This window comes from Paroedura picta, chromosome 1 (genome assembly GCF_049243985.1).
Source record: "Paroedura picta isolate Pp20150507F chromosome 1, Ppicta_v3.0, whole genome shotgun sequence".
In the NCBI taxonomy this organism is placed as follows: Eukaryota; Metazoa; Chordata; class Lepidosauria; order Squamata; family Gekkonidae; genus Paroedura; species Paroedura picta.
The window spans coordinates 122,220,905-122,247,395 of NC_135369.1; the positions used below are offsets into that span (position 1 = coordinate 122,220,905).

The 26,491-nt window shown below is 43.4% G+C and overlaps 1 protein-coding gene across 3 annotated transcripts in view; it reads left to right on the plus strand.

The window, feature by feature from the left end:
* The first annotated feature begins 6,583 nt into the window (after positions 1-6,583).
* The window catches only part of TRAF3IP2 (TRAF3 interacting protein 2), a 32,768-nt gene continuing 12,860 nt past the window's right edge, over positions 6,584-26,491 (plus strand). Inside the window, exons 1-7 of one of the 3 annotated variants that reach the window (XM_077301916.1) lie at positions 6,584-6,767; positions 11,215-11,268; positions 11,455-12,195; positions 15,038-15,227; positions 20,329-20,522; positions 22,627-22,715; positions 24,415-24,483. In XM_077301916.1, the coding sequence (XP_077158031.1) occupies positions 11,253-11,268; positions 11,455-12,195; positions 15,038-15,227; positions 20,329-20,522; positions 22,627-22,715; positions 24,415-24,483 (1,299 nt within the window). In that variant the 5' untranslated portion in view covers positions 6,584-6,767; positions 11,215-11,252. The remainder of the gene's footprint in view (positions 6,768-11,214; positions 11,269-11,454; positions 12,196-15,037; positions 15,228-20,328; positions 20,523-22,626; positions 22,716-24,414; positions 24,484-26,491) is intronic. The other 2 variants (XM_077301907.1, XM_077301925.1) reach the window with 2 other exon arrangements.

The window sequence follows — 26,491 nt, forward strand, 5'->3', positions numbered from 1 at the left end:
ATGTTTCAGGACCTTATGACCATGTGGTTGACAAGTTTTTCCTGATGTCCAGAACTGCTTCCCTACTGATCACACTGGTCTTGTGCAACTTTCCTCATACCAATCTGTTTTTTATGAGTGCTATCTACTAATTAAACACATTTAGTTCACTAATCAACTGCCTTTTATGTGATTTAATACATTAATTGATTAAATTTAAATGGATTTGCATATCAAGAAAACCTTATCATAGCTTTTTGTAGGATGAAAGTGTGAGATAGCTTACAGTTTAATAAGCAGAAACTCCATGTCATTACTAGAAGAAAATAACACTTTTATTATTTTGTTTTTAAATTTCCTCTTACAATTAAATGTTTAATCATAATTAAGTACTAGTGCAGTAAAAACAAAAACAAAAAAACCCTCCACACACACAAAAAAATCCTTATTCCCAGACAACTGTCCATAGAATTGCAGCCTAAGCTTTGATCTTGTAATGCAAATGCATCTGGGAAAAAAAAATATTGATCAGGGTTGGACTTTGTTGTTGTTAGGTGCGAAGTCGTGTCCAACCCATCGCGACCCCATGGACAATGATCCTCCAGGCCTTCCTGTCCTCTACCATTCCCCGGAGTCCATTTAAGTTTGCACCTACTGCTTCAGTAACTCCATCCAGCCACCTCATTCTCTGTCGTCCCCTTCTTCTTTTGCCCTCGATCGCTCCCAGCATTGGACTAGCTCCCCCATCCTCCCAGGGTTGGATTAGCGTTGTGTAAATTTGCATAGGCTTGAAAAGCAAAATAGATCACCCCTTACAGGGGAGCCAGTGTGATGTAGATTAGAGAATCAGGCTAGGATCTGGGAGATCACAGTTTAAATCCATAGTCTGCCATGGAAGTTTACTGAATAATGTTGGGCCTGTCATACTCGCAGCTTAAGCTACTTCACTGATTGATCAAGGTGGGTAGTCTTGTTTGTCTGTAGCAACAGAAAAAGAGTCCATGAGCCTCTTAAAGACTAACAAGATTTGTGAAGGTGCTCACTTCTTCAGATACACCTGAGGTTTCTGACTCTGACCATTTCTGCACGGAGGCATAAAATGAGTGTCGCCTCCTGCTTGCAAATGCATGGTAGTAAACCACATGTTTGCATGCTTCCCGATGGGAGATCCCTCCCACGTTATCCTGCTGTCTCATTGCAGTTTTTTGCCTCCCTACAAGGCGGCAGAGAAGCCGGAAGCATGGACAATCCCAAGTTTCCCCCCAGCTCCCAGCTCGGGTTGTCAATCAACACAAGCCATTTACCCCTTCACAGCGGTGGTTTTGAGGGACTCAAACTTCCTCCCCCCTCAATTTAAAATACAGAGCACAGATGCTAAGCTTCTTCACAGCCCCCGATTATACCCCACTGCCAAACAATAAAAACAGGAATTTGTTTTAGATTGGGTTGCTGTCTGATCCTAATATTACTGTGCACACTGATGAGAACGTTTTATTTGAACTGAGGGCACGTCCCAGAGCAATGCAGACTGTGCCATTTTTAAAAAACAAAAAATGTTGCGATCTGGGAATGGAGAGGGGATGTGAGGGCGGGCAAAACACTACCAAGACTGTCGCACATTTCTCCTTTCAGACAGGCTTGCCCCGGTTTGTGCCCCAATTTGCAGCACAACAAGAAAGGGAGAAGTGGATTCTATCGCTTTCCTTCATTGCGTGGTAAAAAGGACGAAAACTCATACTACCTACTGGAGAGCTATGGGTTGCTGCCGACGTCATGTGGAAGCAGCATTAAAACCCACGAACAACCCCGGGCAGGGGCAAATTCCTTGTGCGAAAATGATCTCTATCTCACAGTTATTGTGAGAATAAAATGGAGGTGAGAAGAATGAAGTGATCTGCTTTGGATCCCCACTGGGGTGTAAATTAAGTTACTTAGACATACTGAAGCTATCTTCAGAGGATTATGGGTCTGAAACTTGCTTTCTAAAATGGAATCTGCATGCCGTAATGCAGGGGTAGTCAACCTGCGGTCCTCCAGATGTCCATGGACTACAATTCCCATGAGCCCCTGCCAGAAAACGCTGGTACAGTTTTCAGGGTTTCTTGATGGGATCCATGACAGTTAAATTCAATTGACATTATTTACCTTTGTAGTATGGCATTCTGGAAAATACTGTATACTGAAAGAAATTTACATTCAAACTAATAGATGACTTTGTACTTCATAAGGCCATGCAGCATTGCAGCTAGCAGAATGAATATGCAAGATGAACAGAGAAATATTGCTAGATAGCTATATGCTACGCATCAGCAGGACTTAAGCAGGCAATCTTTAGACAGGTTTGAACAGTCTGGCTGTTCTTCTACTTCTATGCTCAGGGAGAAATCAAAAGTGCCTTCATATTTCAGACACTGGATCAGATTTTCAATATCTGATATCATTTCTGCCTACCTGAAAAAGTCCCCAGTTCCAATATTACCACTCTGTCAGAGACCAAACCCTGGGTCCCTTTTTACGTAGGCACGTAGCCCTGTGGGTCCTTGAGGTTTAAATGCACACAAATAAAGCAGAGCTTGGAAAATATATATATAAAGGTTTATTAAACAGGTTTTAAAAGGATATCACAATGCAGTACAGTCTCTATAGCATAGCAACAGAGAAATGTAAAAGCTAACTTTTCTATCTAATACAATTAGTAGCCAGTATTAGATGGCACTTCTTTTTGCTGCATAAAAATCCAAGCTGTAGCCTAAAAGATTCTATACATTGCAGCCTATCATGATGTAGCATAAAATATCAAAGCATGGCACATGCATAAATTTGGCATGGCTTCCTTCTGGTCTATAGGCTTATTATATTATTTTGTACTCTGGCACAGGTGGCTTCGTGGAGCCAATCAGGAATTTCCCCTAATGGAAATTTCCAGAAGATGTTAATGTCTACTCCTAGTTCCCCCCTCTCATCTGGTTACACAACTCAGCACAAATTCTCGTAATTAACCAATTACCACATTCTTGAATCTGGCCTTGAAAGTGATAAACATGGTGTCTGCAGGATACTTGCTAATAATCATGTTAATCCTGAAGGGAAATTAAAGTGCTTTGCCTCACTTTCAATAATATCAGCATTGGGAATTCTGCTGGGGATGCAGGAATGACTAGAAAGAAGGCAGCACATCAAAGCCGGTCAGGCACACCTGCCCCTTAAACTAAATAAATGGTGGTAGATGTGGTCTCTGGAGTCCAGATGCCAGATCTCTTTCCCATGTCCTATAGCAGCCAAGCCTCATGGAACTCTGAAGAACACACTAGCTGTGGCCCAACCCCTACTCTTTAGCTGCTCTGCAGGGAGCCTCAGACACTTCCAATGCCCAGGGTGCCTTAAAGGGATTGTAACGTGACCCCAGGGCTCCCAGCAGGACACAGCATAGGTCCAGATCCTCAGCAGGCCCATAAATGGCCTGAAGATTGAATATGACATGGACTCTTGCCTAACAAGGAAGTCCAGGGATAGTTCTGTACATTTTCCTTTGGGCTGTAAACATGGTCTCTAGACTCTGGGGATCAGGTCTACTGTCCACAAGAAATAATGTCTGTCATATGCCATGTCAATCATGGTATTAGTCTCCTGAGCTGGACGTGTACTCCTGCCTACCCCTCCCTTCTGGTATCTCTTTGTTCTTTGCCTGGTCCCCTGGCTTCAAAGAGCGCTGTTGTTATGGAAATGTCTTATCTCCTGTTCTCACTTAGAATGTGGGGGCTATGTATGTTGTTTTGCCATCTGGGTGTTAGCTTAACGGTTTCCAATATTCACATTCTCCTGGTTCCCCCTTCATGGGAATGAACTTTCCCACACAATTCTGGGGGTGGGGGGTCTGAGTGTATAACTGCCCAAGCTTTTCGGGGCGAAGCATCTTCGACAATCACCTTGCCTGTGTATGATTTCTTTCTGATATTTACCTGATGTACCTTCAATAAAGACTAACTTCAGTTTATGTTTCACTGCCTAGGACTCCTGTCTGTTGGTTCTGAGAGGAATGTTGGACTGCATCCATTGGGTTGTGACAATGTCCTTTTAAGCCATAGGAAATAATGGGAAGCATTCACTGGCAGGGGCTCCTGGGAATTGTAGTCCATGGCCATCTGGAGGGCCGCAGTTTGACTACCCCTGTTCTAGAACAATAACAATGCTCCCAATATTTTTATTAAAATAATAATTATGTCATACCTAATTTTCCAATATGAATTTTAAAAAATCCATGTGCACACCCTAGTGCCTAGCCACTACTACTTCTTATTATTATTTTTTAAGAAAGCAGTCTCTTTGAGCAAAGGAGGGGGTTGTTGAAAGGAAATATAGGTTAATGCTTTCCTCATTGGTGATTTTTCTACTAAAATTGCACTCTACCAGCTCCTTTCCCTGCTACAGAGCTCTTGATATGATACATTGGAAAGAACGCTGAGTAACTTCAGATGACTCATGTGGGTGCTAACAGCAGCAAGACCAACCACATGCCCACTAGACCCCTGCCCATCATCGCTACTAAAAACACCAGATATAAGAATAAGGGGTCCCCTACGGGAGATAGTCAACCTCTCCCTGTAAACAGGAGAATTTCTGGAAGGGCTAAAAGAGGCAGTGGTTACACTCATTGCTGAAAAAACCATCTCTGCACTTGTGGGAGCCCAACAACTGCTGCCCCGTCTCGCACCTAGGGTTCCTGGGAGAAATGGTTGAAAGGGCTGTCACGGACCTAATATCAGCATTCCTGGAAGACGCTTCAGTCCTAGACTCATTTCAGTCAGGTTTCCAGCCTGGCCATAGTGTAGAAACAGTGCTAGTCACCCTGACGGATGGCCTCCATCACCAGTTGGACCAAGGCAGATTGGTGCTGCTGGTACTACTAGACCTTTCAGCAGTGTTCAACACAGTCAAGCAAGACCTTCTAGTTCACTGCCTCACCAATGCTGGAATACGGGGGACTGCCCTTCAATGGCTTGTATCCTTTCTCCAGGGTCGCAGACAGAGGGTAGCAATAGGAGAGAGATCATCAAGCTGCTGCCAGCTTACACTCCCACAGGGAGTGGTCTTCTCTCCAATCCTATTTAACATCTTCACATGCCATTTTGCCCAACTGGTATGGAAGTTCAGGCTGGGATGTCACCGGTATGCTGATGACACCCAGCTCTTCCTCCCTGGTTCTCCTCCAGAAGCATAAGCCAGCTGTCTGGAAGCAGTGGCAAGGTGGCTGAAGCAGAGTTGTCTGAAGCTCAACCCTTCAAAGACAGAGGTCCTATGGCTGAGCAGGAAAGGTCCAAGCAAGGAAGCATGTTTGCCCAACTTGGACAGTGTGCAGCTATCAACGGCTTGCTCTACCAGGAACCTGGGTGTGATCCTAATGCTTCATTCTGAATGGAGGCTCAGGTCACAAGCATGGCTAGCATTCTACCACCTTCACAAAGCCAAACTTGGCCCCGGAACACCTAGCCACAGTGGTGCAGACAACGGTCACCTCTAGACTAGACTTCTGCAACTCTCTCTACAGAGGCCAACCCTTCACTTTGGGTAAATAAATAAATAAAGCCAGCATGGGATGGGGAGACTTGGAGCCCAGGTTTCCCTCTGATTCTCAACTTGGGTTGAAAAGGAACTGGTTAAGAGTGGTGTGTATTTCTGGAAGTCTCTCTCAGCTAAAACCTCTCAACTCTCTCAGAGTTTATTTTCAGTGTGCTACTCATCCTTTGCTATGCCTGCAGGAGGTTGCTGGTTAACAATGCCAGAAGGGAATTTTACCCAGGGCTTTCATTAGCTCTGAGGCCCAGCGGATTTTGCACATCCCATAGGAAAGTGTGTGTGGGGATCCCCTGGAATTACAATTCATCTCCAAACTACAGAGATTAGTTCCTCTGGAGAAAATGCATGCTTTGGGGAATATAGTTCGTGGCATTGTACCTCACTGAGGTCCTTGTCCTTTATAGGCTCCATCCCCAGATCTACAGGAGTTTCCTAACCTGGATCTGGCAACCCTACCCCCGCATTCTCTGCAGTAACCAAAGTGGACCTGGCAACCCTATTAATTATACTGAAAAGAAAATAATAATCGCAACTGGAATTGTCATTGAGGCACTGGCACAGTACAGGTTGTGAAGGGAGGTGGCCTCCCTGCATGATTAAAGGGTCAGAGTCCTCCCCAGTGGAGGTGGGGACCTCCCCACCACCAGGGCTCCCTGGCCCCTAGCTGTAGCCTGTAATTCTGGAGGTTCCCCAGGGCCCAGGCAGAAATGTAGAAAAAGGTGAGGTACACAGGGGATTAATAAACCACCATAATCTCAAAATTCAATAATAATGTTTGATGCCCTTACTTTACTTCTCTCATTATATTTATTTCAGGCCGGGGGATATACTCTTTGAGGTTCCAGAATTTAAAGTGGTTTTCTATTCCCACTTTGTATGAAGGGATAACAGCTTTGCTTCCTGAGTCAATTTCTAGTCAATTTTTAACTTTCGGAAAAGTTCTCTGCTCTCCATTGCATTCTCCAGACTGCACTGTTGGCTTTTCAGATCGTGGCCCAATCTGTATTGGTGTGATTTGCATATGAGTTCTACTTCCTGGTACAGAGCCTGTTCAGCAACTTACCTGACAGGCAGAGAGAGGCAGACAGGAAGAGAGGAGAAGACAAAAACATAAAAAAGGGGGGGGGGGGTGACAGTTCCAGAAGAAGAGGAAAAACCAGCCCAGAAAAGCTGAGCAGTTTTCTTTGTCTACCTGGTCTACTTGGAGGGTCAAGGTAAGCTGCTAAAGGCATTTTCATCCAGCTCTCTAACTGGCTGCTGACCCACTTTCTCTTGCGTGGTTTGTTTTTCTCTGCCCGGGCGTGTTTCCTTTTTTGAGTCCTTTTGAGTCTATCTAGCACTGAAGTGGTTGACTTTAAAGTCTTAGTCTCATCCCCTTAATATTTTGCAACTATATCAGGTTATCTGTGGAGAAATCCAGACACTGAACGAAGAGGACATATGCTTCTCCCCTTCAAAGCATTCGTATTGTAAACTAAAACATGCCAATGAGAGGCCTAGCAAGGCCTGTTAGCTGATGAGACGTAGCCTGAATTACTTGTTCTCATGCTCTCATTAGCTTTAGATTGGCAATGAAACTCCCATGTGCACTTTGTTGGGTCCATAGGTGCATACTAATTAAAATGTCTTGAAGTAGTACTTAAAGCAAACAGATCTTGGAATTGTGATTTAGTGACATGACAGAAATCAACAGAGTGAACTCTGTTGGGGGATCACTCAGAAAACAAACTCTTAATTGACTTGGTGAACTGTGCTGCATGCTTTCCCCTTCTTGAGAATTCTGTAACAGATAAAATTAAAAAGTACATTGAGGCTGCAGCCTTATTGAACATCCTGAGACTTTTTACCAGTAATCATGCCTGTGAATCTTTGACACAAATACAGCACAAATGTGAAGTGTGTAATGGGTTTAAAAAGCCATTTAAAGATTCATTTTTACATAGCTGAAGATTTTATTGCTACAGGATTTCAAAAGCTCAGCAAACAGAAATGTCTATGTGTGTTCCTAGATATGCATGGCATGGGCCTTCATTGCGGGCAGTGTATCAAGGTCTTAAAAGTTTTTAGTCAGAGGGATCTACATTTGGACGTATTAGCACCTTGTGCTGTTTCTATACAGTGACTGTTTCTGCACAAGTGATATTGTTTGGATTTGCATTTTTAGGGTCAACTTTTTAGTCCATTTCTGCATTAAAATGTGCTTCTTCAGGCGCAGTTTCAAGTTTCCCCCTCGCCCCACAGCAAAGGAATTCCCAGAAAAATTGATTTCATCTTTTCAAGCCGGATCTGACAGGGTCTAACTCGGGGCTGCCCAGTGCAGAAATGCATGCAATCAGATTTTTCTCCACACTCACTATTTTGAGTTGTTTGGGAGTGCCCCTTTCCTGGTCACTGTCCCCACTCCCCCTCCTTTCCTCCCCTTCTCTCCCTCCGTTCTGAAAAATCTGACTTTTTTAAAGGTATGGTGTTTTTCTAAGTTTTTTAAAAGCAATCTTGCAGTCTTAAAGAACAGTGTTATAATGGTTAAATATTATAATGTTACAACTCAGGTTTTTAAAAAATACATGCAGGACACTTTGGAGGGAAGATGAGGCGATCAAGGGTGCAGAATGGTGGGATTAAGGGGCGCAATGGTAACAAAGGTGTGAGCAGGCACCATTTTGCAAAAAATTAATTTTTTTAGAAGGGGAAGGGAATAAAGCATCATGGGAGGCTGTCTCTGTTGAACTTAGGGCAGAAAGCATGTCGTGAATTTCAGCCTGACTCACAGAAACCAAAGGAAATACAAAACGAGGCTACAACAAGGTATGTCTCCAAATGCGGAAAAGGTCTGTGTAAAACATCCAAAACCATGTGGCAGCAAATGGGATAGCAAATCAGTAGGACTGTTAGAAAATGGCTTTCATGAAGTCCTCTAAATAGTACAAACACCTCCCTTACCATGACCGCTTGCAGATTGTTTCTTGCTTTTTCTCCTGAGCCAATAGCCTAGCTATGAGCCTGCCTCTTAGCAGTATTAAATAGCATGAAATATAAGCCCTTTGAAGAGGGGAATTTATTTAGAATGCCATTCTTCACTGTAAATTCTTTCTGTTTTTCTGCTGTCAGAAGCAGTTTAGTCAGAAGCAGCCTAGTTTAGTTAGATTTATTCTTTGGGGCTCTGTATATTGACATAAGTCTTTTAAATGGGAATTTCCCAAAATTGAGAACCCACTGCCTGTTCCACTGAGAGACCACTCTAACTGTCAGGAACTTCTTCCGGGTGTTTAGATGGAATTTCTTTTGAACTAATTTCATCGCATTCATTCTGGTCTGTCCCTCTGGGGCAAGAGAGAACAATTCTGCTCCATCCTCCATATGGCACCCTTTTAAATACTTGAAGATGGTTATCAGGTCCCCTCTCAGTCCTCTCCTCTCCAGGCTAAACACACCAAGCTCCCCCAACCTTTCTTTATATGTCTTGGTCTCCAAACCCCTCACCATCTTAGTTGCCCTCCTCTGGATACATTCCAGTTTGTCAGCATCCCTCTTCAATCGGGGTGCCCAAAACTGAACACAGTACTCCAAGTGAGGCCGAACCGCAGCCGAGTAAAGCGGTACCATCACCTCCCGTGATCTGGACACGATACTCCGTTTGATACAGCCCCAAATCCCATTTGCCTTTTTAGCCACTGAGTCACACTGCTGACTCATGTTCAATGTATGGTGTACTAAAACTCCTAGATCCTTTTCACGCATACTACTGCCAAGACAAGCCTCCCCCATCCTATATTGGTGTATAAGGTTTTCCTACCTAAATGCAGAACTTTACATTTGTCTCTATAGAATTTTATTTTATTCAGTTTAAACCAGGGCGCATTCTGCACACGTTGGATAATAGGACAGACCAGAGTTCCAGGGCAATCAGGAGACATTGCTGCCAGTCTGCTCCTGACCACCACAGGGAGAGGTGGTCAGGAGGGCTGCGAAGGGGGATGAGAACAGAGGCTTGGACAGGATGATCCAGCCCTTTTCACCCCAAGGCTGTCCTGTCATGTCCAACTGCAAATTGCCTCAGAACCCTGACAGAGCTGGCAGGAGGCTGAAGATTGCTCTCCCTCACCCTCCCTTCAGGCCTGCTGTAAAGGAGCCTCTGACAGGCCCTGACTGAGGGGAGAGAGGCATTTCCAAGAGCAACGCAGGGGAGCCTGAGGGCCTTCCTTTTGAGGGGGGGGACTTTCCCCTTCTGCCAAACAGTTGGCTGACAGGGAGGCCACAGAAAAGCCCCTTTTTGCTTAAAATACTGCTCTGCCCGGGGGTTAGACACAGCCAAGCCATGTGTCTTTCTTCTTTGCATCTCTGCAGATTTGAGGCCACTGCACAGCGTTATTCTGCAGACGAAACTGGATGCTGTTGCAGAGTTTCTTTTTTCTCCTGTTTCATCTGCACAACAACCCAGTGCAGTAGGCTTCAAGTCTTTAAATTCAACAACAACCTGTGTGGGAGGCCTTAAATGTTTCTTCTCTACCACAACCCTGTCCAAAATAGCCCTTTCTGCCTGGGGAGCTGATCTTTATACTCTGCAGGTGAGCTGTAATTCCAGGAGCTCTCCAGGCCCCATCTGGAGGTTGGCTACCACTGGGTTGGAAATATTCCTGGAGGTTTGGAGGTGGGACTTCAAAATTGTACAATGCCTCAGAGTCCAGCCTTCAAAGGAGCCATTTTTGCCTGCAATTGGGAGGGAGTGATGTCCGTAGTCCCGCCACCAGGGACCGCGCCAGTGGATGGACAGTGGCAGCAGCACCAGAGCACTGAGGTGCACTCAATGCTCTGGCATCACCGCCGCCGGCAGTCTTCCGAGGCTGCTTCTGCCCTCCAGAGAGCAGGGCCAGCCCACCCAGCAGGTAAAGAGAGGGGGTGGGGGTGGGGGAGGAGGGAGGGGCAGTGAACATGGATTCTCACCCCTTATATAGATGTTACACACTGGGAACTTCACTGCCCCAGCTCCCATGCAGGAGCAAAAATTGGAGGCAGATGAGGAGCACTGGGCCAAATGCTCCCCTGTGTGGGTACAGGAAGAAGTGGGGCAACCTGCCATGACTAAAACTCCAGGTTACAGCCCAGCATAAAACCTCCAGTGCGAAAACGGTCATAAGGGGCAAGTAGATTTCTCAAGTAGATTTATTTTACTAATTCAGGAATCTCATTTTTAAAGGATTGTTCTCTGTTGTTTTTAATGCATCAAATTTTTCAAAAAATTGATTGTGTGCTTTTGCATATGGAATAATACCGGGGGGGGGGGGGATGTGTAATTTAACTTGTGATTTGTAGGTTTCGAACTCTGTTCTGCTGAACACTGCTAGGCCTGTATTCGTCAGCATATGAGAAGTAAAATTATCGAAGGTAACACCATATGTTGAGCCTTCATTGCACATACCCTTACTATGCTATATTACTGTTTGTTTGCTTGTTTTTAAATAGCTATGTTAAAATTCCCAGGCTTCTTGTACCTGCAAAACATTCAGTTCCCCTATTAGCACAGGGAACTAGATCCAAGCCACTAGACAGAAGATTTGATTGTGATAAAAAAACCATGATGTTCCATTTTTCCATCCAATTTTTGTTGTCATCCTCGGTGATAATCTTGTTGCCTTTCTCCTCCTGCCTTTTCATCTTTTGCAGCTTATACAGACTTCCTAGGATTTCTTCTAAATATTGAAATGGCCTCTTTAAAAGGTGAGCCCTTTTGCACCAGCATTTTGAAATGTTACTTTTCCCCCCAAAAAATCATTCAACTTGTGCTGATTGAGTAGATCACATTTTGTATACCTCTTGTCTCTCTTGAAACACATAACTAGTCAGCTATAAAGCCTTAGGATAAAAATCAGAAGAGTATAACATACCATATTTCTTCTTTTTTAGGAACAATGATTGGTCGAAGCATACCTGTTGAAGTTGATGAAACTGGAACTTGGTCCCCATTTCCAGAACACTCTTTGGAAGGACTGGAATCTTCTTGTGAAAATACTGAGAACTTGGTGCCCATAAGCTCTTACCCATTACAAGTACCTTGTCATTCAGCAGCTGGGCAGCCACATTTTTACAGGTTTCCTACCCATGTAGATTGTCATGGTGTTGTGCTAGAAGAGTGTGACCACAATCTCCCCAAACAATGCCAGGAGTCTGGAAGGGAGATGCCCCCTGATGTATCCAGTGAATCAGCAGCCTCATCAGAAATTTGTATTTTATCCATAGACAAAACAAACAAACCATCATCTGAGTCTCCTGATGCTGGACACAATTCTTGTAGTTTGCACAGAGGTTCATCTGACATTTGTCACAATACATTTGGTGAAAGACGAGAGACAGCCAAATCAAGTCAGAGGCAGGATAATAGTCCACCACGAGATCTACCAACAGAAGATGCAGGATATGACTCTCAGCCTCTGGATGTAATGGGCATCAGGCAACTAGAACCTCCATTGCCACTTACATCTGTGTTTAATTTACAAGACTTTCCAAGACCATTGATGTCCAGAGAATTTCCGCAGACAAGCTATCAGCCATATCCTATGTTCCCACCAATGCCTCATCCTAATGCTTCCCCGCAAGCTCAGTGGCACTCCAAATACATTCCAGGTGACATATGCTGCCAGAATCCATGTAAGTTATTTTGTCAGTGTGCTTTTTTCTTTGCTCAGACATTTGAAAAAGATTCCTACTGTATTATGTGTTGTTGGCCATCATATGCTCCCAGATCTTCACTATGTCATTGAGGCAGAACATTCATTTCAATAAATCAGTGCCAGGTCTCAGAACAAGGCCCAGGCCCTCTGCTAATATATATATAGTCTTGCCATTTGGTTTTTCAGTGGTCGGCTTCCTCTCTTAGGACTTCTTCTGCTAATATGAATATAGTAGCTTGCCTTCCTATTGTATACCTTCAGTATTATTGATCCATTAAAAATAAATAAGTACTAGTATGTGGTAATACAGGATTTTATAGGGTTGCCAGACTCCAGGGGGGACCTGCGGATCCCCTGGAATTACAACTCATCTCCAAACTACAGAGTTCAGTTCCCCTGTGGATACTTTGGAGGTGGGTTCTAGGGCACTATACCCAACTGAGGTCCCCATACTCCCCAGGCTCCACCCGAAATCTCCAAGAGTGCCTCAACTTGAACTGGAAACCCTACCTTCCCCCCCCCCCATACACACACACCCTTTTACCAATTCAGTTATTGTAATTTATCATTTTTTTCTGTGTGGGAGGTATCTATGGTTTATGACTGAGTTTAAAACTGCTATTAAAATGGATTTTTGTGATGTCTGTTGTATTTTGCTAACATTAATATTGATAAAGTGATTCTTGCCTAAACTTGTGCTCGACAAGTTTGCGCTGGGGCTGCCGCGCGGGCCCCCGGGCCGCCCTCTCCCCCCACTTTGGAGCAGCGGTCCACAGCGGCCGAAAGCTTGCAGACCGCTGCTCTAGAGCACCCATTCTCAACAATTTTTTGGTCACAGTTCGAACTGTGGCTAACAGATTAGCTTCTGGTTTGTTGCATTACTTACATTCCGACACCACAACTAAAGCAGGATCAGCCAACCTTGTTTGGCCCCAATGCCAAAAAACGCAACGTCTGGTTCTGAAGATACTTGTAAACACAAAGGGTGTAGAGAAAATGGGGGATATAATAGCAGATTTCCAGCCACCACTTGAAGGCTGGCAACCCTATGTGAGTTCCCTACTCCTATGATTTGATCAAACCATGTTTTAGAAACCATGTTTTTTTGTGACTTCTGGAAATAGCCCTAATTTCAGGACAGACCTAGACAAATTGTTTTGTCATTCTTGCTAATGAAATTAGCAACTTAAAAACAAACATTACTACATCAGATGTAAATTCATATAACCCCTTTGCTTCTTTCCATCCCTTTTAACCTTTCCCTATTTAACAGCAATGCTCTAACAAAGCTTCATTTTAAACCAATATGTCATCTAAGGCACATTTCCCAAGACCCCTAAATAAGCCAGATGATTTGTTCAGAACTGGAGGCAGTATATTGCTTGCTAACTTCTCACCATCTACAGTGAAGCATAAAATTGCTTCCTGACAGCTTTTCACGTTTCCAATGATTACTGGGCAATCATTGCTCACAATGGGGTTTTGCACTTAGTGTGTTCTAATATGTACCTTCTAGACAGAAGCAATCTTGTATGCATCACTCACAATCTGCAGTCTAGCTGTGGGTGCCTGATCTCAGATATTCATCATAGACCCGCAGCTGAATTTCAAAGACATTCTCTCAACAGTACATCTTTGGAAATGAGTGTTATGCTTGCAAAGGGATTCCTGATATCAAACTCTCTGATATATGACTCCTGGAGCAGGGGATGGAGAAAAGCCAATGTTTATTCCCATTAAAACATTATGATTGTAGAAGTGCAGTATTATCATCCTTTGTGCTCTTGTCATGAATCTTGGAACTTTCTCCATGTCATTTAGCCCAAGTTAAGCACTTTGGGTCTCAGGGATTTCAACGGGGAGTTGAGTGTGTGCTGAACTCTCTCCCATTATAATCAGTTGGACTGAAAAGTACTTAACTGTCTGCATCATACTCATAGGGGTTTTCTTGAATTAAAAACACATAGTAAAACCATGATACGTGTAGGGTATAAGCCAGCCAAAACTACACGTGAATCTCATTGATCTGAATGGAATAATTAAGTGTGTGTTTCACATTTTTTGCATCTGGAAACAATGAGACTTGCTTTGCTTTTGGCTGGTTTTAATCCGAAAGGACAATTTCTCATGAAAAGGCTCCAGTATCACTGCTCATAATGTTCAATATCTCATAGGATTTTGAACTCAGGTTTCAATGTTCTTTATTTTTAAGTGTGTCTGAATTCTAAAATCACTATATCTTTGAATACAAAATGAAACACTGGTGTTAGTCTGTGGAAGTCACCATGGGCTGTTTAATTTAGTGTGACCCTTTCCCCATTTACTCAGATGGCGAAGGAATCCTTTATCCTGCCATAGCACACAGTGGTCTCTTTAAATGTTATTGGTCACAATCTTCTATAGAGTTAAGATTGCTTCAGGTTTATGGCTTCTATCGGCTTAAGTATTATTTATTCATTTAATTACTGTTTGGAATGCATGCCATATAGCCAGGAGATCCTAAGACTGACTGGCTACCAGGCAAGAGACATTCAGAGGTGATTTACCATTCTCTGCCCCTGCATCACGACCCTGATATTCCTTGGAGGTTGCCCCTCCTAGCGCTAGCCAGGCCAACCCTACTTTGCTTCTGAGAGCTAACAGAATCAGGCTTGCCTGAGCTATCCAAATCGGGGTAATGGGTTTAAGTATGCTGAATTTAATTATATGGAATCTCAGCCGTTCTGTAGCATACTGAAATCTTTTGTGCAAAAGTTGTTTGACTAGGTAGTCACCTGAGGGATTTCTAAAACTTGGATTTGTGCTTAATTTTATCCTAGATGAGCAAGCACCCTACCAACACTTTGTACATCAGCCTCAACAACAGCATCCTATTCCTGGCTCTTGCATGAGAGGCGTCCACCCTGCTTGGCAAATAATCCCAAATTATTCAAGTCCCTATTCTCCCAAATGCAATGAAGAAAGACTTCCCCAGAGAGAAATGTCTTCTCCAGAAGTTCACAGATTACAGTAAGTTTGCTTTAGTTAGAAATCAAACAGTAATCTCTGCAAAAATCTCACATATTATAAGCAGGGTATGATGATTGAAGTAATCATCTATACCAGCGGTCCCCAACCTTTGTATCACCGGTCAACGCTTGACAATTTTACTGAGGCCCGGGGGAGGATAGACTTTTGCTGAGGGATGTCGCCGCAGTCTGAGCCTCTGCTCCACTTGCTTTCCCGCCGGCATCCCTGACTTCCCGCTACCTGCTGGGGGGCGCTGCCAGCAGCAGCTGCTCAGTGCCACGCTGAGGTGGAGCCCCAGCCATGGTGGCTGCTGGAGAACACCAAAGGTGAGCTGGCAGCAGAGTGGCAGGGCAGCCCCTGAGGCAGCAGCCGCGGAAGAGGAGCCGCGGCCCGGTACCAACTGATTCATGGTACGGGTCCACAGACTGGTACCAGTCCCCGGACCGGGGGTTGGGGACCACTGATCTATACCATTGCCTTCTATTAGCATGCAGCCTGGGGGTGATAACTGTCCTAATAGATACCTATTTAAGTAGTTATACATGAAGTCATGTTTCTCACAGAAATATTTGTGTATTTTTTTAAGATCAAGCCAGTTTGCATTAAGAGATTTGCCAAGGAGTTTCAATTGTACTGTAACAGAGTTGTTTTTTAATTTCAAGCCTTTGCTCTCTCTGATACCGATTCCGCACCCGGGCCACCGTTGGTATGCTGCAGTGGAGCAACATGCTCTGCTACATCCTGTGCCCCCCCCCCCGGGAGAACAATTTCCATGGTGCACACAGTCCACCCCAGATTACTGCATCCCCACATCACAGCCAGATTGGAAAGGTTCCAGCTTGGGAGGGGAAGTGTGTGTGTGTGTGTGTGTGGGGGGGGGGGTCTTTGCACAAAGATGGGATTTTGTTACAATGCAATCCCACCTTTGTGCAAATAAAAAAAATGTCCCATTCAGCACCGTTAAACACCACAGAGCTGACTGGGCATTCTTTCCCCTTCTGGGATGCTATAGGAAGGAGAGGAGCCAAGACCATCCACATGGGCCTATGGCTGGATAGGCCCTGTTGGTGCCCGTTGCATACCGAGAAATGTGGAAACATCCATGTTCCCTTCCCATGGGGCAATGGAGGGCCTAAAATGTGCCAGGCCTGGAATGGGGACAGGCTGGCGCTGACATCGTCTGGTTGTGGGTAGTAGCCCTGCTGCCATATAGGTGCTGGCCCAGCCTTTTCCGCATGTGTGGAATAGGTCTGAATGGTACTAGAACATCTTAGGTATTCTTCTGAAATGCTTTTTGTGGCCTTCATTATACTTTGCAATGTCTATGGTTTCCAGCTCTGGGTTGGGAAATACTTGGAGATTTTGGGGGTGGAGCCTGGGGAGGGACCTCAGCAAGTGATAAATCATAGAGTCCACCCTCTGAAGCAGCCATATTTTTCAGGTGAACTAATCTGTTACCTGGAAATCAGTTTTAAACCCAGGAGATCTCCAACTGCTCCCTAGAGGCTGGCAGCCCTACAGATGTCAACCCACCAATTGTGTTGTAGAAAAGTTCATATGTCTCTCTCAGTCTCTTTTTAAAACTACAAGAGAGATTAGGATCTTGTCCTGTGAGCCACAACTTCTCCCTTGTTGGAAGTGTAGCCCTATTACCTGTTTGTGAGCAAGAGTCAGCCACTGACTGTCAGATAAAGGGTTAACAGTTTTGTTGACACTTGTTGCTGTGGGAACAGGCATAGGGGGTCATGTGATATGCTTCTTAATATACAAAGTGTTTAATCTTAATTTCTAACATGTCTAGTTCTCACACAAGGAAGAGAGACAATTATTTGTCCTACCTTTCTTCTCCTCTGAAACTACTTTAGGCGTGAGGGAGATCCATTTTGAAGTTCAGCTAGGTCTTAAGACCCCCATGAACTATGTAAAGCTATGCATTTTCTTTTTTTATTTAGAATCATAGAATAATAGAGTTGTAAGGTACCTCCTGGGTCATCTAGTCCAATCCCCCACACAATGCAGGACACTCACAACCCTATCGCTCATCCACTCATGCCACCCCCTTGAAACTTCACAGACTCAGCCTCTCCATCACATAGCTATTCAGCCTCTGTTTAAAAATGTCCAAAGATGGAGAACCCACCACCTCCCAAGGAAGCCTGTTCCACTGAGAAACCGCTATGTCAGGAACTTCTTCTGGATGTTTAGATGGAATATCTTTTGAATTAATTTCATCCCATTTGTTCTGGTCTGTCCCTGGTCTCCAAACCCCTCACCATCTTTGTTGCCCTCCTCTGGACACGTTTGTCAACATCCCTCTTCAATTGGAGTGCCCAAAACTGAACACAGTACTCCAAGTGAGGCCGAACCGCAGCAGAGTAAAGCGGTACCATCACCTCCTGTGATCTGGACACAATACTCCATTTGATACACCCCAAAATCCCATTTGCCTTTTTAGCCACAGTCACACTGCTGACTCATGTTCAATGTATTGTCTACTAAGACTCCTAGATCCTTTTTGCACATGCTACTGCCAAGACAAGTCTCCCCCATCCTTTGCCCTTCAAAATTTCCAAATTCCCCTTTTCTGGTAGTCTAGTATAATATGCTTTTTATACTGTAACACTGTCTTATATGGTCTCATCATCATTTATATATTAACTCTGCTAATATTTTTACACAAAATATCCAACATTACCCCTGTACCTTGCTTCTCTTGTCCTCTGGTTCTTATTTACCCTTGTTCTTATTGTTTCTCCTTTGAGCCAACAACTTCTGCATATCTCTTCATCTCAGCTTGTCAAGCTCACTTTCCAACTTGTTCCATTTCTTCTTTTTCTTCTGTCAGGTCCCTCTAGTGCTTTCCTCTCACCATACCATCTTAGACATCTTACACCAAAAGACCCCTAGATCCATCAACATGCATTTGCCCTTCAAAATGCAGCTCAGTCATCTTTTTTGAAGAAGCTGGTGTATACTTTGAGTACTTGTCTCTAAAAACCTAGCCCTTTCAGGGAGCTTTAGTCCTGCAAGGTCCTGCTAGACTCACCCAGTTGCACGTCAGTGACCAAAACAGAGTCCTCAATCCAGCAGCTTCTTGTTCAGGGGAGAGGATTTTTAGGGGTTCTGAGGAAGGACCTTATGAAGCTGAGGTTCCCACTCAGTTTACCTCTTCCTTTTCACAAAGGGGTGCATATGCAGAACTATTTCTTCACTGAAATTAATGTGACAGGTACACATGAAGTTTTGGGTGGTGGTCATTTTAAAATCAAAACTATTTTCTTAAAGATTTTAAGTGTCTGAGATTAGTTGCCGGAAGTCCTGCTGCATTTAAATCTCTTGTCCAACCCTTCATTCCAGGACTGAAGTTCTTTAAGGAAAAAGTCTTGAGGGTCTGACGGTACTTTGAATTCCTAAGGGCACAGCTTGTAGACAAGCTTCTTGGGTTCCTGCCTGCTCTTCCTCTTACATCATACTACAACTGAATCTATAATCAGACAGAGCACAGAAGTATTAGAAGGCCCAAAATATAATAATATGTATTGGTATTAATGAAGCAGAAATAATACAAAATAAATGGACAGTGGGAGAGGCAGAGTATTTATTTATTATTTATTTACAGCCATCATTTCTGAGACTAGAAGCAGATAACAGAATATAAAGCAATGCATTCTGACAGCATGAGAACCAATGAACAATGCAACAAGGCTAGGTGTATAGGATTAGACAACAGTGTGACCAACAAACTGCCTGAGGCAAGGCTGACTATAAACAGTGCAGAAAGGAAAATTACAACAGTATAAGAAATGCAGTAAAAACAAGATAATGTGTACAGTAATAACTGTAGTAGACTACAATCCTATTCCATTCTGAAGGTGCCAGGCTGAACTGTTCCGTTTTGCTAGAAACCTTTTTTAAAATGGCCCTCTGAACAGTTCACTTTCGCACATTCTGCGGAATGATAAATGTGTGTGTGTGGGGGGGGGCTTCCTGACATCATCAGACAGGCCATACCACACAGTGGGTGCCACCACAGAGACTAGGTGCCAATTTTACCCCTTTGCAGGGTGGTACCTTATGAATGCTTTGCTCAGGGCAAATTACACAATCAGATTTTTAAAGAGCTGGGTCTAGGCTCCCTGCAGTCACATAGCACTTGCAGAACAAGAAAGGAAAGGGGTTGGTTGCCCATTTTTGCTGCTTCACATGCATAGAATACTCTGTGTGGAACAGCAAAAACAGGGACATAACTCTCCCCCTCCATTGCTGTTTCAGCACTGAAAGCAGCTTGTAGGGGATGGGGGAAGCAGGAACCCTTCCTTCACCCATGGGGGCATTCTAAGCCCATTTGGGTGCTTCTTTATTTTTTGAAAGCCATTATCCTGTGTGGCTGTAGGGAACCCAGACCCAACCCTTTAAAAACCCAATGAACGGTTTAGCCTCAAATGAGCGGAGCGGTCACTCCAATGCATAGCAAGAGAGACACACTTACAGGTAGGTGGGTCTAAGATAGGCTTGCTAAGTTTCCTGCTATGGTGAAAAATCTCCTCCTTGTAGCCTCTGCTTCTCATTGGTTCCCAGCCAATTTCCACTGGTTGCCCCTGGCTGGTGACTGTAGGGTGATGAGAGATTTTGTAGATGATAACCAGTAGCTTGTACTGAACCTAACAACTGAATTACTGCCGAATGAGTGTGCCATTCAGGCTCTACCTAGTGCCCTATAGTCACATGCATGTGGCATTCTGTACCTACTGGAATTTCCAAGTGCATGCCCATTTTGGAGTGCATTATGATAACCATTCTATGGATCAATGTGGAAACATAAGCCAAAGCAGGATAGGGAACCAAGATCCAAGCTCAAGGTAGAAATCAATTTGTGCAGCTGCATTAATGTACAATGGTCACACAGATGGCCCCAGAGATAGTGTCGTAGGCTGTCTGGTTGACTCTTCTGGAGCTGATGTCTTGAGAGAGGGAAAGACAGAGATACAGGGAGTATTTGCATTCCACATACGTTTTAACTGAGAGTTTCTCAACTTCTGGAATTTTAACTGTATATGATGGTGTCAAAGCTTCTTCAGCTGATCATTCCCTTTCTTCCTAGTGGCCAATTACAGAATCAGCTACTTGATGGAAGAGTATTATCCAACGCACATGGTGCCTATGAAGATATCAATAGAACCCCACCCAATTACATGGCTCAGGTCACTAAACCTCCATATCCTGCAGTTCCAAGACCTCTGAGTAATTCTGCAGTCAGAGGAACACTGAGAACAAGTAACTTGCCAGAAGAATTACGTAAGTTATTACCAGGTTTTTGTGGGTTTTAAATAAGGTAACCATATTGTCCTGCTTTTGGAGGGACTTGTATATATTACAATACTATTTTTGCGTTCTATGCAACTTTTTGTGACTCCATATAGACCAAAAAATTTTTCAAGACCCCCCCCTGCCCCCAGTCAATGGTGTCCTGCTTTACCAATGTTAAAATCTGGTCCCCCTACTTTTAAAACAAGTTTTGTTATGTTTAATAAACGAAAACTGTACAAGAAACTATACAGGAAGCCATAGGATTTGAAAGAAAGAAGATCTGTTTTATCCTCCTGGCAGGAAAATGCAAACACATCTGAGCCACACTGAGCCAGCTGACCTATTCTTCCTCCTGAAAGTAAATTTAGAGGGTAGGGTCAAGTCCAAACCAAATGAGAATTTCTATGATTTGCCAGGCACTGTTCCAGATAGGAACTGCCTAGAAGCAACTCTTTTAGGTTGGAGGCTTCTAGCTACTCCCCAGATTTTTGAGGAAACTTGTGACAGCTGACCTCAAAGGATGGAGAAATAAGTGTGGTCTACAAAGTAATCTACAAGGTCTTCCTTGTCTACTGCAAGCTTGCCAGCTGGCTGCTCCCTCACTTTTAGGGATTTAATAATAAAAACTTGCATTTGTATAGTGGTTTCAAGGTTTCTATAAGGCTATCAGCAGACCTATAAGGCAGGTTGGTAATATTCACATTTAAAAGAGCAGGGTCTGAATCAGGGAATGGCTGTCACTGTCAAAAGAGGAACCTAGGTGTAAACTGCACGGAGCTTTTATTCCAACCCCAGATCGATTCAGTCCCTGCCCTCTACACAGAATGCGATTTCCATTTGGATTTTGGGCGATTTAAAATTTCCTTCTGCAGCAAGAAGGATTGATCCGGAGTGACCCTACCTTTATTGTGCGATATCTCAGAGTGCTGTTAATCCTCAATATCCATTTGGGAAAGAAAGCTCCGTGGTAGAGAACCTCTGATAGGCTACACCTGGTCATGTGACACGCTTGCCTTAAAGGAGAAGCCCCTAATTTCTCTCAACTTCTGCCGGTCCTGGATTTTTCCTCCCTCCTCTGCCTTTTTCGATCCTCTCCCCCACCCCTCCAAGAAAAGAAAGAGGCTCCCTGCCTGGCTCCTCTCCCCCCCCCTCTTGAAGAAAAGAAAGAAAGAAAGTCTTGGCTCCCCCCCCCCCTTCTGAGCCTTCCTAACCATGTGCAGAAGACTTTCCTGTTTCAATGGAGAGGAGGGGGAGAGAGGAAGACCCGAGTTCAAAGTGATCTGAATTCAACAGGATTGACAATGAAATAAACAAAGTAAGTGCAGACTCTGCCCTGGTATGAAGGAAGGAAGCCTGGATCTTGGTTCATTTTCTCAGCCACTGTACTGTGCCAGATTTTTCCAGGGAAGATCCAACAATATTATAGCTTGCACAAGCAACTCTAAAATGCAGCTGTTTCATCCCAAGAAAAAAGCAGGGGGAGGCAAGAGCCAATGCTGAAGTCTCGAGCAGAATTGGAAAAAGTACTGTATAGTTCCTATGTGATTATGGGGAATGTGTCTGGTCCAGGTTTCTCAGTAAAAGTTGCAACATCTTTTAGAGCCTGATTCTCAGTCACTCTTACGTATCCAGCCCTACCCACATTTCCTAAATGTTGAAAATTAATTTCTAGATTCTGTGCATTTCTGATATTTACAAATAGGATTTCAATCACATCATCCATAATGACATTTTGACCATACATCCCTTTGAGGAACAGATATGAGTCTGAAGGATGAAGTGACGCTATTATTCTTCCACACTATAATAACTCTCTTGTAAAAACTTCTTGTTGTTAGATCTAGGAATCAAGCTAGTTAGAGAAGCAGCAGTACTTGACCACCAAATGTGCTCTTGCATTCCCAACACTCATGGGGACAGGATGTGGGAAAGATTAAAGTATAATCAAAAGGATCCCAGAGGAGGTACCTTGCCATGATTTTAAGACCACCAAGCTAGCTCAGTTTCTTTATATAAATAATCAAATAAGGTAGAGCTTTCATCCTAGAGTTGCCGTTTTGACTCATCACATTCATGTGAACATCTCTCCTAGGTAAAGTCTTTATAACCTATTCTGTGGACACAGCTGTGGAGGTCATGAAATTTGTGCACTTTTTGTGTGTAAATGGATTTCAAACTGCAGTAAGTAGTCCATCCTGGGGGGGAAAAAGAATGAATTGCAGCCCAGGGAACTGGTGGGAACTGGGGAAATACAGTATTTGCTGGCGTATAAGACTACCTTTTCCCCCTGAAAAACATGCCTTCAAGGGGGGGGTCGTCCTATATGCCGGGTGCACTTCAGTTGGGATAGACATAGCTGCCCATAGTGGCCCATAGTACTGTAATGTAATGTAACAAACTCTATATTTTGAGTGGCAATGTTGGGGGGTCGTCTTATACGCCGGTAAATACGGTAGATAGGGTCACCTGCAAGTTGAAAGTTTATTGTTGTTCTGGTTAATGTTTCAGCCTTCATTACTGAATGTTGTATTTAAGAAATGTGAGTAGGAATTCCTTTGAATATGATATTGAAATTCCATTATTGCAAGCTTCATTTTAAATAATAAAATCAGAATCCACTAGCACCTTTAAGACCAACAAAGATTTATTCAAGACGTGATCTTTTGAGTGCAAGCACTCTTTGTCAGACTAAGAACTGACGATCATAACAGTAGGAATATATACGCAAAAGTTAATCCTGTTACATTAGTGAACAGTGTCACAGCATCCAAACACAGCCGCATGATAACTCTCTGCCAAACCAGCCAATCAAACCCCTTGAACCCATTTGCAGTTCACAAAGATATATCAGAAAAAAACCTGTCAATGCCAGTGATCCATGGCTCAGACCCTACTATTTACTGCCGGCTCCGTCTCCATACCAGTGTGAAACTTTCTTACAAGTAGAAGTTAAGCTGGCAGCTATCTTGTCCTGGGACCAGAAAGTAGAATTCAAAATTACATTCCATATTACTAACAGTCGCATAATCCCAATTAAAATAAATTGTGAGGAATGTGGATACACAAGTTACATAAGGTTAGCATGCATAGTGAGATAAAAAACCTGTATATAAGCTATCTATGAGAAAACAACAGAACACCACTGGTGGTTACATATAGCTCTCACCTCAAGACAGTACAACGCATCATCAGTGATTTACAACCCCTACTGGATAATGACAGTTCTTTTTCCCAAGCACTTGGGGGGTAAACCTTTTCTTTCACACAGACAGCCCCCCAATCTCAAACAACTCCTCATCCACAACAATGCAGCATCGAATGTGAACATGGACACTGGTACTAGAGCTTGCAACACACCCAGATACCAACTTTGCTGCCATATACACTCCAATGCCACAATTTATTTTAATTGGGATTATGTGACTGTTTTGGGTGGAGATGCTGAGGATTGAAACTGGGACTTTCTCCATGCCAAGCAGATGCTCTACCACTGGACTATGGCCCCTACCATCTTTGAAGCATCTTTTCTATCAGCCACCTCCAATACCATCATTGAAACAGACTGAAAGAAAAGTATTTTCAGTAATGCAGTGCAATGACATAAGGATGCAGCAGGATTTTGCTCTCCTCACATGTGATTAGCAACAAAACACCTAACCCCTTTCCCTGCTTTCTATTTGAATATTAACACACGTTATTACATACACCGTAATGTCTAACTTGGCCCTAACTGGAGGGCAGATCAGAGCCAAACATCTTAGTATTGTGACTAATATCTAGAGCTATCTTTGTTAGTTAACTTCAGCTTAAACAAAGACTTATGTCAAATTAAAGATAAATGTTAACAAGGTAATATCATGTCTGGTTTATTTTCTTATAGATTGATATATTTGAGGACACAGTTCGAGGTATTGACATTATTAAATGGATGGAACGATATTTGAGTGATGTAAGTAAAAATGAAATGTTATCTTGCATTATTATTTTCCCACACAGGCAGCTGAAAAAAAAACCTGTAAGATTGCCAGCTAGAATGCAATGAACTAAAATAGAAACTCCCCTCCCCTATGGGTTAATTATTCATGTTTTTCCTGCCCTAATCTTCTTCCACCTTTCTAATTTAACATTTGAGCCTTAAAGAAACACACAGCTTTCTTCTGTCAGTAAAACACTATGTGTCTCTACTCAAAAACAAAATAATTTAAACATGAATAAACACATTCACAAACAGTGATATATATAATTTAATGCTCAGCCCACACAGGAACATGTGGACTGACCACTGTTGTAAATAAAATGCATGATTAGAGAGACCTTTGGCCTTACTCATGGAGACTTTTCACATGTTCTTAAACTTGATAGCCCTTTGGTGCAGGGCTACTGAGAGCCTCCGTGAGTCCCCAAAGATTCCACCCATCCCCACGTATGACTCTGATTTAATTATACCCATGTGTCTAATTTTGTAATTGTATATATATTGGTACATATACCTTTAAACCGCTCCTGTGGAGCGGTAAAAATAAAACAGTAAGAGCTAGGTGGGAGGAAAAAGGGGCGGGCCGAGTCCGTGATAAAAACTCGGAGGAGCCAATCGGGAGCCGCGAGCTCCCTGATCAGAGCCCTGCCCAAACTTCCACAGTTTTGCAGGGCCTGCAAAAGGGAGCTCTTCCACCAGGCATTCGCTTGAGGCCGACCGACTGAGAACATTTGCTGCCCCCCCCCTCAGGCGCCCTTCCATGACTGAACAAATTTGATCTCCCCAGTGTTGTTGTTATTTATGTTGTGTTATAAATTGTTACTTGGTTGTTATGATGTTGTATTGAAACTTGTATGTTATAGATTAAACTATTATGTTCCATGTAAACCGCCCAGAACTGTAAAGAATGAGCGGTATAAAAATCCAAATAAATAAATAAATAAAATATAGGATACACTTCTTACATCTATGGAAGTAGACTCTAGTTCACACAAACGTCATGTCGCAATAATATTTAGTAGGTAAATCAGTAAGAAATCTATTTCAGTTTAATGACATCTTTTATATATATACTAGAATTAAAGCTAGTTGTAGCTGATACAACAGGCGCTTGCAGGGGGGGAAATAACAAAGAGAGATGGAGGTAGAAAAGAAGAGAGGAATTGGCATTGGGAAGAGGAAGGAGAGGGGTTTGTAAGGGCATGAGGTTGAATATGTGTGTTGTGGGGGGGGGTTGTGGTGGCGTGGTGACAAATGAGCACATGGTTGTGGAGAGATGGGTGTGAAGAACCTGTAGTTTGGAATATTAGTTGAGTGTAGGACAGGACTGACCTTTGGGAATTGTGGCATAATGGTTACAGATGAGCTTTCCAGAGCCATGTCTTCATATATGTGAAGGGAAAATCAGACTGGAGACTCTTCTTAGGGGGAGATTTCATGGCAACTAATTCCTCCCAGTTCTGCATCACTTCACTTCTTGTGTGAATTAGGCCACAAATACCGAAATATCCCCCTGCCCTAATAAACATGGGGTAGTCCACCCTGCTCCTAATGTCTCCATTTTATCACTGTTGATAAAATGTTATGTGCCCACATGCTTCTTTCATGGTTGCTCCTTAGAAGAAGAAGAGCTGGATTTTTGTACCCTTCTGTTTACTACACAAAGAAGTCTCAAAGCGGTTTACAAACACCTTTTCCCTTCCTCTCCCCACAATAGACAACCTGTGAGGGATGTGGTGCTGTTAGAGGTCTGAGGGAACTGGGAATGGGCCACAGTCACCCAGCAGGCCTCAGGTGTCTCAAAGCCGTTTCCAATTGCCTTTCCTTTCTCTCCCCATAACAGACACCCTGTCAGTAAGGTGGAACTGAGAGAGCTCTGTGAGAACTGGGAATGGCCCACAGTCACCCATCAGGCCTCAGGTGTCTCAAAGCAGTTTACAATCATCTTCCCTTCCTCTCCTCTTAACAGACTCCCCATGAT